Source organism: Panicum hallii, chromosome 1 (genome assembly GCF_002211085.1).
Source record: "Panicum hallii strain FIL2 chromosome 1, PHallii_v3.1, whole genome shotgun sequence".
NCBI classification, from domain to species: Eukaryota; Viridiplantae; Streptophyta; class Magnoliopsida; order Poales; family Poaceae; genus Panicum; species Panicum hallii.
The window spans coordinates 54,720,723-54,735,944 of NC_038042.1; the positions used below are offsets into that span (position 1 = coordinate 54,720,723).

Genomic DNA, 15,222 nt, shown 5'->3' on the forward strand with positions numbered 1-15,222 from the left:
GCACTGCGTGCCGCTGCGGGTAAACAGATCGATGTTTACCTAACACCAGCATCTGCCCTACCATTTCTGGAGCCCTAGCGAGTTCCCTTTCTGCCTGTCTACTTTTTCAGCAAGCATAGACATCCTCTTCTGCTTCTGCGTGCACAAAGTTCATCGTGCAATGATACCTCGGTGCTTGGGTTCATGGCATCGCTTCATCTCGTCGCCATCTGTTCCGGCAGGGGGCAGCATGTGCAGTTCACTCATGTGCATAGCAGCTCAAAAAGAATCGAAGCAGGATTTTGAAAACTAGCATCTGAAGAAAGAAGGGGATAAAAAATCCTGCACTAAACTAGGTGTAAAATTGGTAGGCAGTTCCCAAGCAGTTTTCTGAATGGCAACATCACAACGCAGTACGAATGTAGTTTTCACGATTGTGATCTGCAGGACGATATACCGCCCCCACGCTGTCACACAATCCATCCCGGAAACTATTCCAAGGTTGCTGTCTCCGATGTCCGATCTCGCTGCGATGCTCGCCGTACACGCATTCTTGCGCGCGTTGAGCCATCTGCTCCAAGTGAAATCAAGAAGTGGCGCTGGTGACTGGTACCGCCGCCGCTTTCTCAAGAGGCATAGGTCACGAGATGCACTGTGTTGCTGAGATCACAAGCGATAACAACAGTTCAGACTTGGAAAACACATGGTGGAATACAAGGCTATTATGTTCTTCAGAAAGGACGGTGTAAATGAGCAAGGGTATGCCGATCGCATCAACAGCAACGCGAGTGGTGAACTCGCGCTCAGTGTTCAATGGATCATTGGAAGCCAAGCCAGCTCGGGGAGCATGACGAGACAAGCAGAAAGTTTAGCATGAGCACAGGACAAGCCAGCTTTGTCACTGTAACTGTGACTACATCTGCTTCTAGACAGGCTAAAGCTACGGGAAGCCGACAGGCGACAGGTCGACAGCCTTGGGCCGCCTATATCTTCCAACTCGAATTGGAAGTCCCTATGCATTATTTTGTGGGGGCTCAAGCTGATAAGGTGATAAGTACCCTGTTTCCAGCTATTGGATGCTCACTTTCTCCACATGAAAGCCAAGCAAGAACCTTTGGTTTCTCATGTGTGTCTTCGTTCGTTAAAATTCAGAGTTTCAGACGATGGCTGCAAAGCAATGCAAGTTGCAGCGATGGCCTGTTGATCGGATTGTAGCTGGGAGATTCTAGCCGATAAGTCAGACCACTTGCTTGGTCAAGAGGATTGTCCGTAGTATTTGTATTGGAGGTTAGAGAGGGACATATTCGAATCGCCATTTCGCGAGTGCGCGGGTGATAACTGACAGATCCAGCTGCTGACGTATGATGATGTGTCGTGATCTTCGGTCAAGTGCGAAAGTTCTCCGGCCCAGCAAAGGCACTGTCAAAGGAGGCCCAGCATGGTATGTAGTCCCCCATAAGGCCCAGAAACGATCGCACTTGCGACGAGCAACTTGACTTGGGCCTAAAGGGCCCGTATGCCGATGCTTCTCGTTCGAGCCTCTTGTTCCATTGCGTTTGTTTGTTGTGCTTTGCCACCGTCATCCAGCTGATAACAAGTGTGGATGCATCGCGGCAAAACACAAGCTCCAGTCTGAACCCAACTTATTCTCAGCTGAAGGCGACCAGATGTCTGATGACAAACTGTCAGATATTTCTCCAACTGCTCCAGGCTGAAAGTCTGAAACAGACAGGAGTCAGTTGCTTGATCATTTCGCTAACTGTCCAAACAGGATATGTGCAGCTCGCGTTGAAAAAGTCGCAGACATTGGACGTCAAGAATGTCCTTTCATATAAAGTATAGAAGAACTATTCTTTTCTCATGCGTCCATAGAGCTCAGCTGAATCAGGTAGACGGAAGTTCTAACCGCATTTCTCCTGGGAGGTCGAAGAATTGCTTCTACTTTTTCAACCTGGCATCTCGCTTTGCCCAACCGAACGACCTGCTTTCTCACTTGCATAGCACATCTTTCTTCAACTGCTTGTTTTGCGAATGGTGCAAAAAGATTAAAAGAAGCATAGAACTAAAGCCTGTCCTGTCCAACTTGAATATGTGGTTCCTGTTTTCTGATTGACAAGTTGCTGATTCAGACTTTCAGAATTCAGAGGCGTCTCACCTCCGCCTCCGCCCCTTTTGATTTCGGTTGCAGTCGGAAGAAATGACGTCCTTCCAACGGTCATGCCCACACCTGGCTTGTTTAATGTTACCCGGACTTGAGCAGCCTACGACCCTTCTTCCTTCTCCGTTCCGACTTCCGACCACAGGCTTCGCCATCATCCTTCCCGTGCAACGGCAGCTCACCGGAAGACCAATCGCGCAGAAGCTGCTCCGGCCGGTGATCCATGTTCAAAAGCAAAACGCATTGTTTTCAATTCTGAGCCCGTCACATCACGCAGATCACAGCCGTAGCACGACAGCAGCTCGCAACAAACGCAAGGCCACATCTCTCTCGATCTTGACCAAAAGGAACTCACCAAACCACACGCGGAGACAAAACTGCGACGTCCCGGCTCGAACGGAGTGCTCTCTGCTCCCGCGTACCTGCCGGCCGGCTGACCACGCTGCCCGTGGCCGACTTGGTAGCAACGCCTTAAAGCGTACGCGACAGCTGCACGTTCTCTGCTCAGCCCGCCAAGCTTCCTCTGCTTCTGAATTTCTGATGACTTCGGCAATGGGCGCTCCGCTTGTATCGCGAGTTGCCGCCGTCGTGGCGGTCATGGTATTCGCGGCGGTCTCGCCGGCGTCGGCCTTCCCGACCGATTTGCCGCCAGGGGTGCCACCGTTCCCGAACCCGTGGGCGGCGTTGCAGAACCTCTCCGGTTGCCACATGGGCGAGGAGCGGCAGGGCCTGGCGGGTCTCAAGGACTACCTCAGCCACTTCGGCTACCTCCCGCCGCCGCCGCCATCGTCCCCGTTCAGCGACGCGTTCGACCAGGACCTGGAGGCGGCCATCGCGACGTACCAGCGCAACTTCGGGCTCAACGCCACCGGCGCGCTGGACACGCCCACCGTCGCGCAGATGGTCTCCCCTCGCTGCGGCGTGGCCGACGTGATCAACGGGACGTCCACCATGGCGAGGAGCTCGTCGGCGGACCCCCACGGCAGGCACCTGTACGCCTACTTCCCCGGCGCGCCGACGTGGCCGCCGTTCCGGCGGGACCTCAAGTACGCGATCACCGCGACCTCGGCGACGTCCATCGACCGGTCCACGCTGAGCGACGTGTTCGCGCGCGCCTTCTCCCGGTGGGCCGCGGCCACGAACCTGCGGTTCACGGAGACCGCGTCGGAGTCCGACGCCGACATCACGATCGGGTTCCACGCGGGCTCGCACGGCGACGGCGAGCCGTTCGACGGGCCCCTGGGCACGCTCGCGCACGCCTTCTCCCCCACGGACGGGCGGTTCCACCTGGACGCCGCGGAGGCGTGGGTGGCCGGCAGCGACGTGTCGCGCGCGTCCTCCCCCGGGGCGGTGGACCTGGAGTCCGTGGCGGTGCACGAGATCGGCCACCTCCTGGGGCTCGGCCACTCGTCGGTGCCGGATGCCATCATGTACCCGACGATCCGGACGGGAACAAGGAAGGTGGAGCTGGAGGCGGACGACGTGCAGGGGATACAGAGCCTGTACGGGAGCAACCCCAACTTCAAGGGCGTCACGCCGACGTCGCCGGCGACGAGCAGCCGCGAGATGGACGGCGGCGCCGGCGCGGGGCTCCGCCCGGACAGCGTTTTCGTTGGAGTAGTTGCGGCAGTTGGCCTGCTCCTAGCGCCGTAGACCTCTGGTCCTCGTCAGTTTTGCAGCCGGGCCGCCACGTCCTCCGTTTGCGTCGATTAGTTGATTCTTGGATAGATTCTTGTGTACATAACTACGATTATTACAGAATGATAGCATTCCACAGAGATTATATGTTTCTTTATATTTTCTTCATATTCGTTTGTGTATGGATCATGAACTGGTTGCTGACACGCCAGGATATTAATTAGTGGCTGCTGACACGTGGAGCGGTGTTCTTGCCAGTTGCTGGTCAGCAACTTCCAGGTACAGCCATGACTCATCACAGTTTAGTATGGCGGCGCCTGCACTATTTTTGTCCGGGTGTCATCAGAAGCTTCTATGCTCCGTCAGGTCGTCCGTATGACCGTATCCCATTTGGTCCACGAGCGGAATAATCAGATACAATGACTTGCGTAGCAATTCACAACACACGACATGGAGTAGTTACAAGCACTGACGAAACCATCTACTCACCTTCTAAAATTCATCACTGGAGACGGTCTCCACGTAAGCTCATACGTAATCTGCCGTGGAACCACTCATGCCTTGCTTTTGCCGCGCCTGCTGTTTAACCAACTTGGGCCCTAAAAGTACGCTCACCCGTGTTAGAGCTGACAACAAGATGAGAAATCAAGCAAGCCACTATTTAACAGGTCAGACTAGACTTGGTCATAAAAGATGGTACCAGTAATCAGTAATCAAATTAGGCGACCGGTTCCATCTCACTTCTGGAAAACCATTCTGATATTCCGCCGGTGTCCGTCCAATCCGACCGCCTCCCAGTCGGTCTCGCCAAGGGGCAGAAGCTTCCGAGCCGGGAAGGCTGGTCAAAACTCTGCGCCGCGCCAACACGGACGGACCGACCAACCACCGCGTTCCGGACATATCCCGGCACGCGACTCCTCGCCCTTTTTTCTCATTCCACGCGTGGTACATAGGCGGCGCTGCTTCCTTTCCTTCTCCAGATTAATCAACAAAACCTTCTGGTTGTTGATCGATTCGGCGTCGGCAGAGCGAAGCGTGCTCCTATAAAGGCCGCGGCCTCTCCGCCTCCCCGGCCGGCTTTCTCGTTGCGCCTCGACCGCAAGAAATAAGCGCGCGGTTTCTCCGATTCTTCAACTCTTCCTGAGGGGTTCGTCGTCGTCCGTGTCGCCGGCGAACCATGCAGCGCAGCAACTCGTTCGGCACGTCGTGGGCGGACCAGTGGGACTACGGCGGCGACCCGAGCCCCCGCGCGCGCGGGCGGCAGGACGGCGGCGGCGGCGGCAGCAAGAAGCAGGGCGGGGTGGAGAAGACCAAGGCGGCGGCGGCGACGGGGCTGAGGAAGGTGAAGGAGGGCACGGCCAGCGGGTTCCAGTGGATCAAGGACAAGTGCCAGAAGAAGAGCGGCGGCGGCAAGAAGCAGGGCGCCCATGAGGGCTCCGGCATCGCCGGTTACTAGTAGATAGCTTGGCTCTGCTTCGGATGGAAGCCTGGTTGGTTAGGCGATTTCTGTTTCTCCTCCGCTCGTTGTGTCGTCCATGTGTGTACAGTTTTGCTGTTGGATGATGGTAGTGTCTGTCGTCGACACCTTCATTCGTGTAGATGGATTTCTGGTTCTCTGCTATTATTGATGATTGCCATTGGTTCATTGTTTTGAAATCTACTGCTCTCTTTTCCCTTATGAGTTCATTGGATACCCAGGTGACTCTGGATTCAGTGGTTGAAAACTGGCAAAGCAGCAGTGCAAATTGCACAAAAATAATGGAAAAAGAAGATTAGAAGGAATGATCATTGTTGATTGGTATATTATTGTTTGCAGGCAAGCTGCAAAACCGGCAAGAGCAAAGCTGACCGAGGCCTCACGCTACTTGCGTGAGACGTGTGGAGAATACAAAGCCGAAGGCGCTCAAAAACCCGTGCACTAGTACTTATCCAGGTGCCCTTGCCGTGGATCACCAAGGAACCAGCAAAAATCTTACTAGTAGTTGGTAGAAGCAGCAGCCAAAAGTTGCCCTCGTTGTACCGAGGACCGCGATCAGAATGGGATCATCCTAAACTCTCTTGCTTGCTTGACGACTCGCCCTCTGGCTTCGCAAACGGAGCTTCCGAGTGATGATATATGTAAGAGCTTCAATACTTTGAAAATGTTCTCTGAAGGCTAGTTAGCAGTATTCTGTTCTTTATGCGTACACAGCGCAGCTCCGCAACAGAACGCGATGACAGACAAGATCATGACACCGCAAGGAATGGCGAATCCAGGACCCCAGCCAAATATCAGCGCACAATACTAACGCACAATACCACTGCTCCTTTTACAGTCTTTTACAGCGCACAATGCACAATACTAACGCACAATACCACTACTTAGTAGTGTATGATATATATACTAGTCTTAGTCCTTATCAAACGGTAGTATAACCCAGTATTGTGCGCTGTAAATGAGCTAAATATAAATATATATTGTACGTATGACAGGATGGAGTTCCCCAAGAGGCTACCACAGCATTTGCCAAAATACCAGAGCTGGAAGAACAAGCTCTTCACCTGGTTCTTCTCTTCAGCTGGGAGAGAAGATCCCATGTCATCTTGAATCAGTAATTGGACAGCCACAAATGCTTGCAGCGAAGGTTTGTATCCACCCTGCCCGACTGAGATCAAGTATAGTGACCAAAAAAAAAACAAAGAACGTGTCATCCACGAATATATCACTGCCCATGAGGCTAAACCTACAAGGCAGTGATCAAGAACCAAGAAAATGATAGAAAAGGTTAGACTTGTGTGTCTGAAAGGTTCTGATCCTACTGCTTGCTCAAAACTATAGGTTTACTCTGAACTGCAATTTGCACATAAGCAGCATCAGAAAGACAAAAGCTACAGATGTAGGATCTCTCTATGTATAGCAACGATGAAACAGGCACGTCAGAATAAAGATCACCGAAACAATCAGCAAGAAAGGCATTCCATGTGTTAACACTCTTCGCAGCTGAGGATGTGCTCATCTTCACAACATCAGTTTTGTGTTACCTTTTAACTAAATGCATGCATAATTGTTTCATACCCAAGTTGCTTCAGCATTCCAAAGTGACAACAAGAACTCTCTTCAAGAGGCCAAACTTATCCAGTGGGAAATGACATGTAGAACACCAAAGATCATTGAAGTACGAAACCCAAATCTTATTTATTCTACAGGAGATAACATTTGTAGTACTCAAGATCACATTATTGAAGGTGAAAAGTGGGTAACACACCTAGACATGCCTAGATGCAAAGATTAGCATTTCCATAAACTACAGGCTCTGTAACTTAACAAGAGAACACTTGCCACTTTATTTCTGATGATGGTACCTCCCATCCTCAACCCTCCTTTTGAACTTCTCCTTCTCGTCATCCGACTCCCCGACCACTGCTTCCTTCGTCTCGTGCAATGTTTCCTTTGCGCCCTCGGTGACCTCGTCAGTCTTCTCCTTGGCCACTCTCAGGAACTCTTCTGCAGTTGATCTTGCCTTTTCTCCGATCTCACCTAGTGTGTCATCATGCTTATGTTTCTCGGCTGAATAGTACTGGCAATTTTCACAGGAAAATGAATGATAAAGAACACAGATCAGAAGTGCCTAAATCATTTGCAGAAATTGTTTTGATTACAACTACATATTTGAGCTGCTAACATTTGCACACCACAACTTTCATACTCGCAATTTCTGAAATATTTCCTATGAAACAATCATGGAATATAAGCAAGTAAACTGTAACAAAACAGATTCAGAAACTTAAGGTACCCTACTACATGTTCCTTGTAATAAATGGACATCTAGATTCAAAGAGTTAGGAAGTAGCAGTGAGTGCTAGCAGGATTAATGAGGTGGCGATTGGTGAACTCACTCTGTAGTGGGGAAGAACACTGTTGCAGAGTGCAGGGAGAGCACAGGATCTGCCCTCCACCAAACCCCTGGAAGGGCAACCGAAGTGGCCATGAACAAGCAGCCTCTTCATCTCCCCTGCAAAGCCTCGACTCCCTGACGGCTGACCTCACAGAGAAGAGATCCGATGCTCAAGCTCGAAGCAACCCGGTAGAGACGACAGTTTGTTCTCATCGGATGCCGGCAGTATATACAAGTCGGGAGGCGTAAAGGCAGGGGGCCGGGCAGGTCCATCCCCTCCACGCGACGTGGCGCCGGAGCGCCTGGGCACGTAGCCGAGGGCGCATGCGAGGCCGCACCGGGCGGCCGCCTGTTGCCAATCGGGTGCCTACCTCTCGGGATGTGTACGGCTACGGTTTGTCTTTGCGGGGTTCCGCCATTAGTTTACAGCGCGGGCGACGAGAAGAGCGCCTGTGGGAGGAGACGTGGAGTCCGGAGCTGAAGAGACGTGGAGTCCGGAGCTGAACTGGAACTCCACACGAGCCTGCGAGCAATTCGGAAGCGAGGGCACGTGCTGCTGGGTGCTGGCGCCGCCGCGCGGTGAAGCCGCCGGAAGCGGCGTCAGCGTGGCCGTCTTCCTCCGTGGTCGCCGTGCACCGTCAACCGGTGTTGGAATGGAAGGAAGGTGCAAATGGCAATCGTCGCTGGGCCGGCGCCGCCTCTCGCGGCCCGGGTTACGCGGGCTCCTGTCGAAGTATCTGGATAAGTAGTGGGCCAGAAAGGGAAGCTTAGCCCATGGGCCGAGAGAAGGGTCATTTGGGCCCAATTCTCGTCACATTCTTCACGCACACAGAACTCGTTCCCACCGTGTAGTCCGTGTGAACCTGATGGGCCGAAAGATGTGCAGCCTATCTTCCGTTCGTTGATGGATGGATAGGACGCCCCGTGGGCCCGAACGCAGGCAGGACTCTCCGCGGCACACGGCAGAGCCGAACATGGAGCGACCAAACGCTTCTCCCGGCGCCGGCCCTCGTCCGCCGGAAAAAAATTGGCTGGAACATGGTTCTAAATTTACAGCGATGGAGCCCCTCACATCCCTACCAGCGGGCCTACAGAAACAGATCTTCAGCGCTAGGACTCCGATCGGCTTAGGCTTACGGTTGGGGCTCCTTCATTCTTTCGGCTCGCTCATAGGTTAACGTGATTTACTCGATGCCGGCCCTAGCACGTGATTTACTCGATGCGCAAGAAGGGGTATCGGCCGGCGGCGCAGGGAGGCACAGCCATGGAGAATTGGTCAGTATTCGTTTTTTTAATAGAGTGTACCCTTTTGGTTAACTTTAATTTCTTTAATGGTTAGGCATAGGAGATTGGTCCTGCCGCTGCTGCCTCACTCATCCTTGTCGGCCATCAGACTGCAGTCCATGGTCGACAAGGAGTGACAATTGCTGATGGATTGTCTTCAGCCATCAGACTGGTTTGTAGTGTTGGAAAGGCCAACGGCCATCAGACTGATGGATTGTCTTCGTTCCTTGTCGTTGCTGGTAGAGCAAATTAGGTGCGTATTTTGCTTGATGGAATGATGGGTGATGACAATTGATGACGATTGTGTTGATGCAGGGCAAGGGGAGCCGAACAAGTGTGTCTTGGACTGTTCTCATTGCAGGATTCTTGCAATATGGGTATTTTCTATGAATTTGATGAGCTGTTGAATCAGATGAGAGATGACACTTGATCTGTTTGCTCTAATTGCTTCAGCAGGATGGGTTTTAGCCATGGGAGGCGTCTGCATTCAGTTTGTGTGATTCGTGGATAGATTCAAGCTGTTGTCGTCTCCAATTCTCTCTATGTATGCAAAGTGTTGCAATATGTATGGTGGAATCAGAGGTGTACGCATTTTTTAGGGAAGAGTAGCTGAGCAAATAAATCGTGTTGCGTCTGTGTGTTTGTAAATAAATTGTAACACAAATATGTCAATATGGAAGAACAAATGTTTCAATATTTTCCGAGTAATAAGGAAATTTAAATGACATGTCTATTGTCTACCATCGGAACCAGAAACAAGCACACGTAAAGGAATTCAGTTTTCTGATATAGCTCTTATGTAAGCAAGACGAAACAGAATAAAAGCAACTTAAGCAAGTACGCTGGTGTAACTAACAGGAAAATGAGGCGTGCAGCCACTAGAGGACAAAAACTAAGATGGCCTATTCCTCAAATGTTGTATCATTTGCTCTTGTATCAAAGTGTAATTTCCGTGCAGCTGAAGCATTTTGATCAAAACAAAGCAATAGACTTGTATATCCTCCTTGCATCAAATTAGGCGCGGTAGTCGGAAAGTTGATCAAGATATTGCTAGAAGTGTTTGGTACCGCAATATTGTCACCAATATTGTCTCCTGTTCCTCACTTCTTCTCCTACAATATCTGAAATATATTTGCAACAATTAAAAATATGAGTTGGTAATAAACAATTCAGTACATGCAGCACTAAATTAGTACCTTTCTCTTCACAACTTTTCTTTTTCTTTCTTATCTTCTTTTCCACAACATTCTTTGCTTGTTTACTTTTGGGGCCTTTTATGACATGAGGAACTCTAAATGAAATTGTACTGTTTTCTGTATCCGTAACGTGATCATTTGAGATCATTACAGGAGCTTCATTTTCTCGCATTTTGTTTAGTTAACGATCAGCCTCTACTTCCCACTTTTCTAATGACCTCTCCAAATCATCAAGAAGTGGCTCTGATGCTGAACATTTCAATGCAATAGATGTTGCCATTCGAGAGATATGTGCAGCATGTGCTTTCAAGTTTAAATTCTCCCTGCCTTTCTTCTCAACATAATGCCCTCTTTTTGCATATTTTGTCCATCTATTTAGTATATACTGAGATGGTAAAATGAAAATATCATTCTTATTGAATATTTTAAAGGTATACCTGCATAATATACCGATAATATACATAAGATAGTGGTTAGCGATGTACATGACAACAAAAACTCTATTTTAAAATTAGTGTACATACCTATGGATTCAAACATTCTGCAAGAGTATGTAATGGCCATATATGCAATATTGAATATAACTGTTGCTCCATAATCTGAATGCATATGTGTAATAATGAATGTCGATATGGACCCCTCGGTCTGTAACAACTTACATGAATACTCATGTCGTTTTCAAAATTCTGCCTCGAACTCTGCATACATCCTCCTAGTGTATGATTCAGTAGCAGTCTTCAACAAAGGTAAATCGGAGATATAATTAACTAGGATCTTTATAAGTGATTGATAATCTTCATCCAACTTATTTTCACGTAGAGAAGCAGAAACCTTGTCACATTCGACAAAGAGTTCAGAAAATACCAAGTTTCCTACGAAATCTTTTCTTAAAGATATTATTCATACCTTCACTCCTTTTAGTTGTGGTCATATCAGCTATAAAAGAGGTACGATAAACAGCAACCCACTTTCTTCTCAAGTCATATAGATTTAGCAACTATGAGTTCTCTTTCAGGTCATATTTAGTCAACAATTCATTCCACTTCTTTGTGAAAAACTCCTCCGATCTATCTTTATAGACACATCTTTTAAAAGCATATAGAAAATCAGGATGCTTATGAATTACATGACCAAGATGTTTAGCAGCATTAAGATAAATGTGCCACAAGCAAAGTCGATGACTTGTATTAGGAAATACATAAGTAATTACTCTTGCCATGGCTGCATCTTGGTCAGTGAAAATTATACTCGGATGCTTACCTGACATTGCTATCAAAAAGGTTTGAAACAATGTAACACCCTAAGGTAATTTCCTTAAATTCTAATTAATTTATTTGGGCTCGAATAAATTTTCCAGGGTTCTCTCTAAATTATCTCGTATTTAAAGTAATTTTATAACACAGGAAAATAAAATTTATCATAGGATCAAAATTGTTTGTGCATTCATGCTGCAGCATTATTTTTCTTGTGTTAAGGTTGTCGGATTTGAATTCAAATTTATTTGAATTCAAATGATGTTTGTTTGAATGAGTGGAGTATAAAAAAAAGGAAAAGGAATGAAAGGAAGCAGCCCAACCCCAAACCCTTGGCCCAGCCCAATTCCTTTTTTTCCCTCTCCTCTCCCTCACCCGCGGGCTCTCTCTCTCCCTCTCTTCTTTCCTGGCCCAAGCCACCCGAGGCCCAGCTCTCTCTTCCCTCTTTCTTCTCTTTCCGCGTGGGCCGAGCCCCGGCCCAGTTTCCCTCAGCGCCGGCTCCTTCTCTCCTCTCTCTGTCTGATCACCCGGGCCCGCGTGTCGGCACCGCTTTTCCCTCCCGCTCGCGCACCGCTCTCCCCTCCTTTCTCCCGCTGCCAGGTCGGCCCCACCGATCGCCCCCTCCTCCCCTGCTTCTTCCCCGGCGCAACCCCCTCTCCGAGATCTCCGGTGAGCTGCGCTCCTCGGGCCCGCGCGTCAACGGGGCCGCCGCCACCCTACAAGAGCCGCCCAACCCTCTAAGCACTAACCCTAGCCGTCAAGCAAACCCTAGCGCCGCCGGCCTCTTTCCCCTCCGCCGCGGGTAAGTCGCACGCCGCCGCTCAATTCCTCACCACCGGCGCGCCACGACCCCGCTGACCCTCCTTTAAACCTCCACAGGACCCCCACACGACGATCCGCGGTGACCCGGAGCTAGGAGAACCCCTGCAGCACCTTTCCCCGCGAGCGCCGTCGTCCTGCTGCCGCCGGTCGCCGTCGGGTTCCTTCCTCCGCTGCAACTCCGGGCACCGTAGCCCCTCGGTGAGTTCCCCCTTCGCGCTCTGGTCCTTTTGCACCAGCTGCGGTAGTCCCTAGCCGCCTGAAACGCCCGGAACGCGAGCGCCGCCGATGCGCCGCCGCCCCGAGCCGCCCCCGCCGTCGAACTCGCCGCTAGAGTCCTCCCTGCGTTCCTTTAGGGCCCTAGGTGAGTCACGCGTGTCGCGCAGGTCACGCCGGACCCAAGCCCAGGTCAGTTTGGCCCCCGGAGCGGCGGGAACGCCGAGCTCCGGTGAGCCCCGAGCCGCGCCGCCGCGGGTGTTGCCGCCGGCGTCGCAGCGCCGCCTCCCCCTCTGTCCCCTTTTCCCTGGGCCGTTCGATCCGAGATCGACGCGCCTGATTAGAACCGCGTACCCCTTTGTCCCGAACCGCTAGATCCAAATCCAAGCGCCCAGGTTAGAGCGTAACGGTTCGCCCCTCATTTTGAATCCCGGCCGCCCATCTCAGATCCAGCGGGGGGTATTAGATCTGAGGGAGGATAGAGTCCGGAGCGTAGGATCGAGATCCAACGGGTGAGATCCGCGCGTACCCCTTCGCGTAGCAGATCTAATCCGAGCCATCAGGTCATGATCCAACGCTCCAGATTAAAGCGTACCGGTTCGGCCTGCCGCTTTTGCTAAAGAGCCCTCGGGATTCCGGGAAATCAACCCGCAGTCCTAGTTAGTTGAGAAATAATTCCAGAATGACCCAGAATCTTGCGCGGACCCCCCTGGCTTCTCTGGATTTTGAACCCGCCGTCCAAGCCATGTCTTTTCACGTGCTAGCCCCTGAGTCTATGCTTTATTTACGTTTTAGTCCTCGGTTTTTGTCCAGAAGCCCCTGGAAGTCCTGTTTGTCTTACAATTAGGTCCCTGGATCCTGTTTTAAGCGCAGTTTTCGCGTTTTAGCTCCGTTTTAGGTGTTCTTTATGTGCACGCGATCGTTGTAACGCGTAGGATAGTTCTAGGCTAGTTTCATGTGCTGTTCTATTGTATTGGTGTACTGTTTTCTTATAGTTTGCTATTGTTTGTGCATGTGTGTATGTGTGGACTATGTTTGATGATCGTGAGTAGACGCGGAGCCTTTGGACCAGTACCAGGAGCAGCCGTCTTCTGAGCAGTTTGAGCAGCAGCCGGGAGAGTACGAGGAAGGCAAGTATAACATGAACCTCCTATCACTTTTAAATACAATTTCATACCGCATTTAAATTTTGTATGCCTATAAGGATTTCCTAGCCACTTTATATCCTATATATATATCCTTTGGGTTGCATTGTGGTTAGTTGTGTTAGGTTGCTGCGCTATAACACATTTGGTCCTTTTTAATTAATTTGATTAATGGTCTTATGCAACTTAATTCTGGAGCCGACCCTCTGTGCTGTGTGCTTGAGTGGTTTGTGCGTCCTTAAAAGATGTTTTTGTTAGAAACATGGTTTAGGGGGCCAGCACGGTGCTTAGTGCTTGGTTGGCCACTCTCCATAAGGACCGGTTCATAGAGCGACAACCTGGGACAACCGCGCAACCACAAGACTGGAATGGGACGGTCTTGACTTACTAATTAGGTCGTGTTGGTTCGGGAGTAACTTACCTGCGTGGGCAAGAGGGGTGGTAAGCTTCAATGGTCCCTGCTCCTCCGGCTTGGTCTGTGCTGTGTGTCTTGTACCCCCGGAGGTGGGCCCCATCGTTGCTGATCCAGAATCCTTAGCGGTTACACCTTACCAATGTGATCCTTTGTAACGGTCTCGTAGTGTGCTTGCTAGCCATCTCACCTAAGGAAGTGTGATGAACAACTAGCGTAGCTCACGACTTGTGGGTAAAGTTGTGCAACCTCTCGAGAGTGTAAAACTGATATATCAGCTGTGCTCACAGTCATGAGCGGCCCAGATCCTCCGTCTGATTAGTGGGGTTATCAACCTTTGACGAGGGCGATTCCCCGGGTGGTTTTGGTTTGGATGGTTCTCAGTAGTTCTTAATTAATATTGATTAATCCTTATGCAATTGGGTTTATGGTAATCCATCCACTGGTAGTAATTAGCTCTAATAAAATTTGCCAAGACTAAAAGCTAATGCAGTTGAGTCAGCCAGCCTAGAGCCTCATAGTTTGTGTTATACTTGTTGAGTACGAGTTTGTACTCACACTTGCCTCTCTACTCTTCTGTTCTATTTCGGATATCTTCGACTGCTGCTCAGTGCCCGGCAACGTGGAGGATTACGTCAGCGGCTTCGACGACTTCTAGGCGTTTGTCTCCCAGTCGACGTCCCTGTGGCGCCCAGCTCTTCATGTATCTCTTTTACGCTTCCGCAACTCTTGAACCGATTCTTGATTCGGTTGTAATAAAATAATTCCTTTTATGATTCATTTACGATTTATATTCATGTTATTCGTGACATGTGTTGTGATATCTTGATAATCTGTTGTATATATGCGTGACTTGATCCTGGCGCATGTATGATTGCTCGATTTATGTTCTTATAAATCGGGTGTGACAGATTGGTATCAGAGCCGTGTCGACTGTAGGACGAAGCCTAGATAGAATTGGTCGAGTTTAGGGCTTCGGTTCTCTTGCTTGCCTCCGCAAATCTTCAACCATCATGTTTCTGCTTCTATTCCTTGAGTCTTATGCCCTCGATTTGCTGTCTTCCCTGCCTTTCTGAGAAGTAGCTTGAGTTTTCCGTAGACGTTGGCCTGAGTCGCCTAATCCTATAAGTTATAAGTTTAAGATGTCCCGATGGAAATACGCTAGAACGAGTGTGTTAGTCGAGTAGTGTGAAAAACTCGACTAAGTTGTGAATGTTGAATGTTTGTTATTGTGCAAATGCTTGATT

The 15,222-nt window shown here is 50.0% G+C and overlaps 3 protein-coding genes across 3 annotated transcripts; 2 read left to right on the forward strand and 1 right to left on the reverse strand.

Annotated features, from left to right (window-relative positions):
- Positions 1-2,144: 2,144 nt before the first annotated feature.
- On the forward strand, positions 2,145-3,932 carry LOC112899410 (metalloendoproteinase 2-MMP-like). Its single transcript, XM_025967868.1, has one exon. It carries the CDS (start codon positions 2,177-2,179, stop codon positions 3,788-3,790), a length of 1,614 nt encoding a protein of 537 aa, XP_025823653.1. The 5' UTR covers positions 2,145-2,176; the 3' UTR covers positions 3,791-3,932.
- Positions 3,933-4,715: 783 nt separating this feature from the next.
- On the forward strand, positions 4,716-5,435 carry LOC112900123 (protein RNA-directed DNA methylation 3-like). Its single transcript, XM_025968874.1, has one exon. It carries the CDS (start codon positions 4,953-4,955, stop codon positions 5,229-5,231), a length of 279 nt encoding a protein of 92 aa, XP_025824659.1. The 5' UTR covers positions 4,716-4,952; the 3' UTR covers positions 5,232-5,435.
- Positions 5,436-6,925: 1,490 nt separating this feature from the next.
- LOC112875222 lies at positions 6,926-8,085 on the reverse strand. The gene is made up of 2 exons (XM_025938993.1): positions 7,652-8,085; positions 6,926-7,332 (listed from the first exon to the last, which is right to left on the reverse strand). Exons 1-2 carry the CDS (start codon positions 7,760-7,762, stop codon positions 7,099-7,101), a joined length of 345 nt encoding a protein of 114 aa, XP_025794778.1. The 5' UTR covers positions 7,763-8,085; the 3' UTR covers positions 6,926-7,098.
- Positions 8,086-15,222: the final 7,137 nt, after the last annotated feature.

Coding starts and splice junctions, on each gene's coding strand:
- LOC112875222 (XM_025938993.1), bottom strand. CDS start 7,762: ATGAAGAGGCTGCTTGTTCATGGCCACTTCGGTTGCCCTTCCAGGGGT. Junction 7,333..7,651: donor GTGTTCTTCCCCACTACAGA/GTGAGTTCACCA, acceptor GAAAATTGCCAG/TACTATTCAGCCGAGAAACA.
- LOC112900123 (XM_025968874.1), top strand. CDS start 4,953: ATGCAGCGCAGCAACTCGTTCGGCACGTCGTGGGCGGACCAGTGGGAC.
- LOC112899410 (XM_025967868.1), top strand. CDS start 2,177: ATGACGTCCTTCCAACGGTCATGCCCACACCTGGCTTGTTTAATGTTA.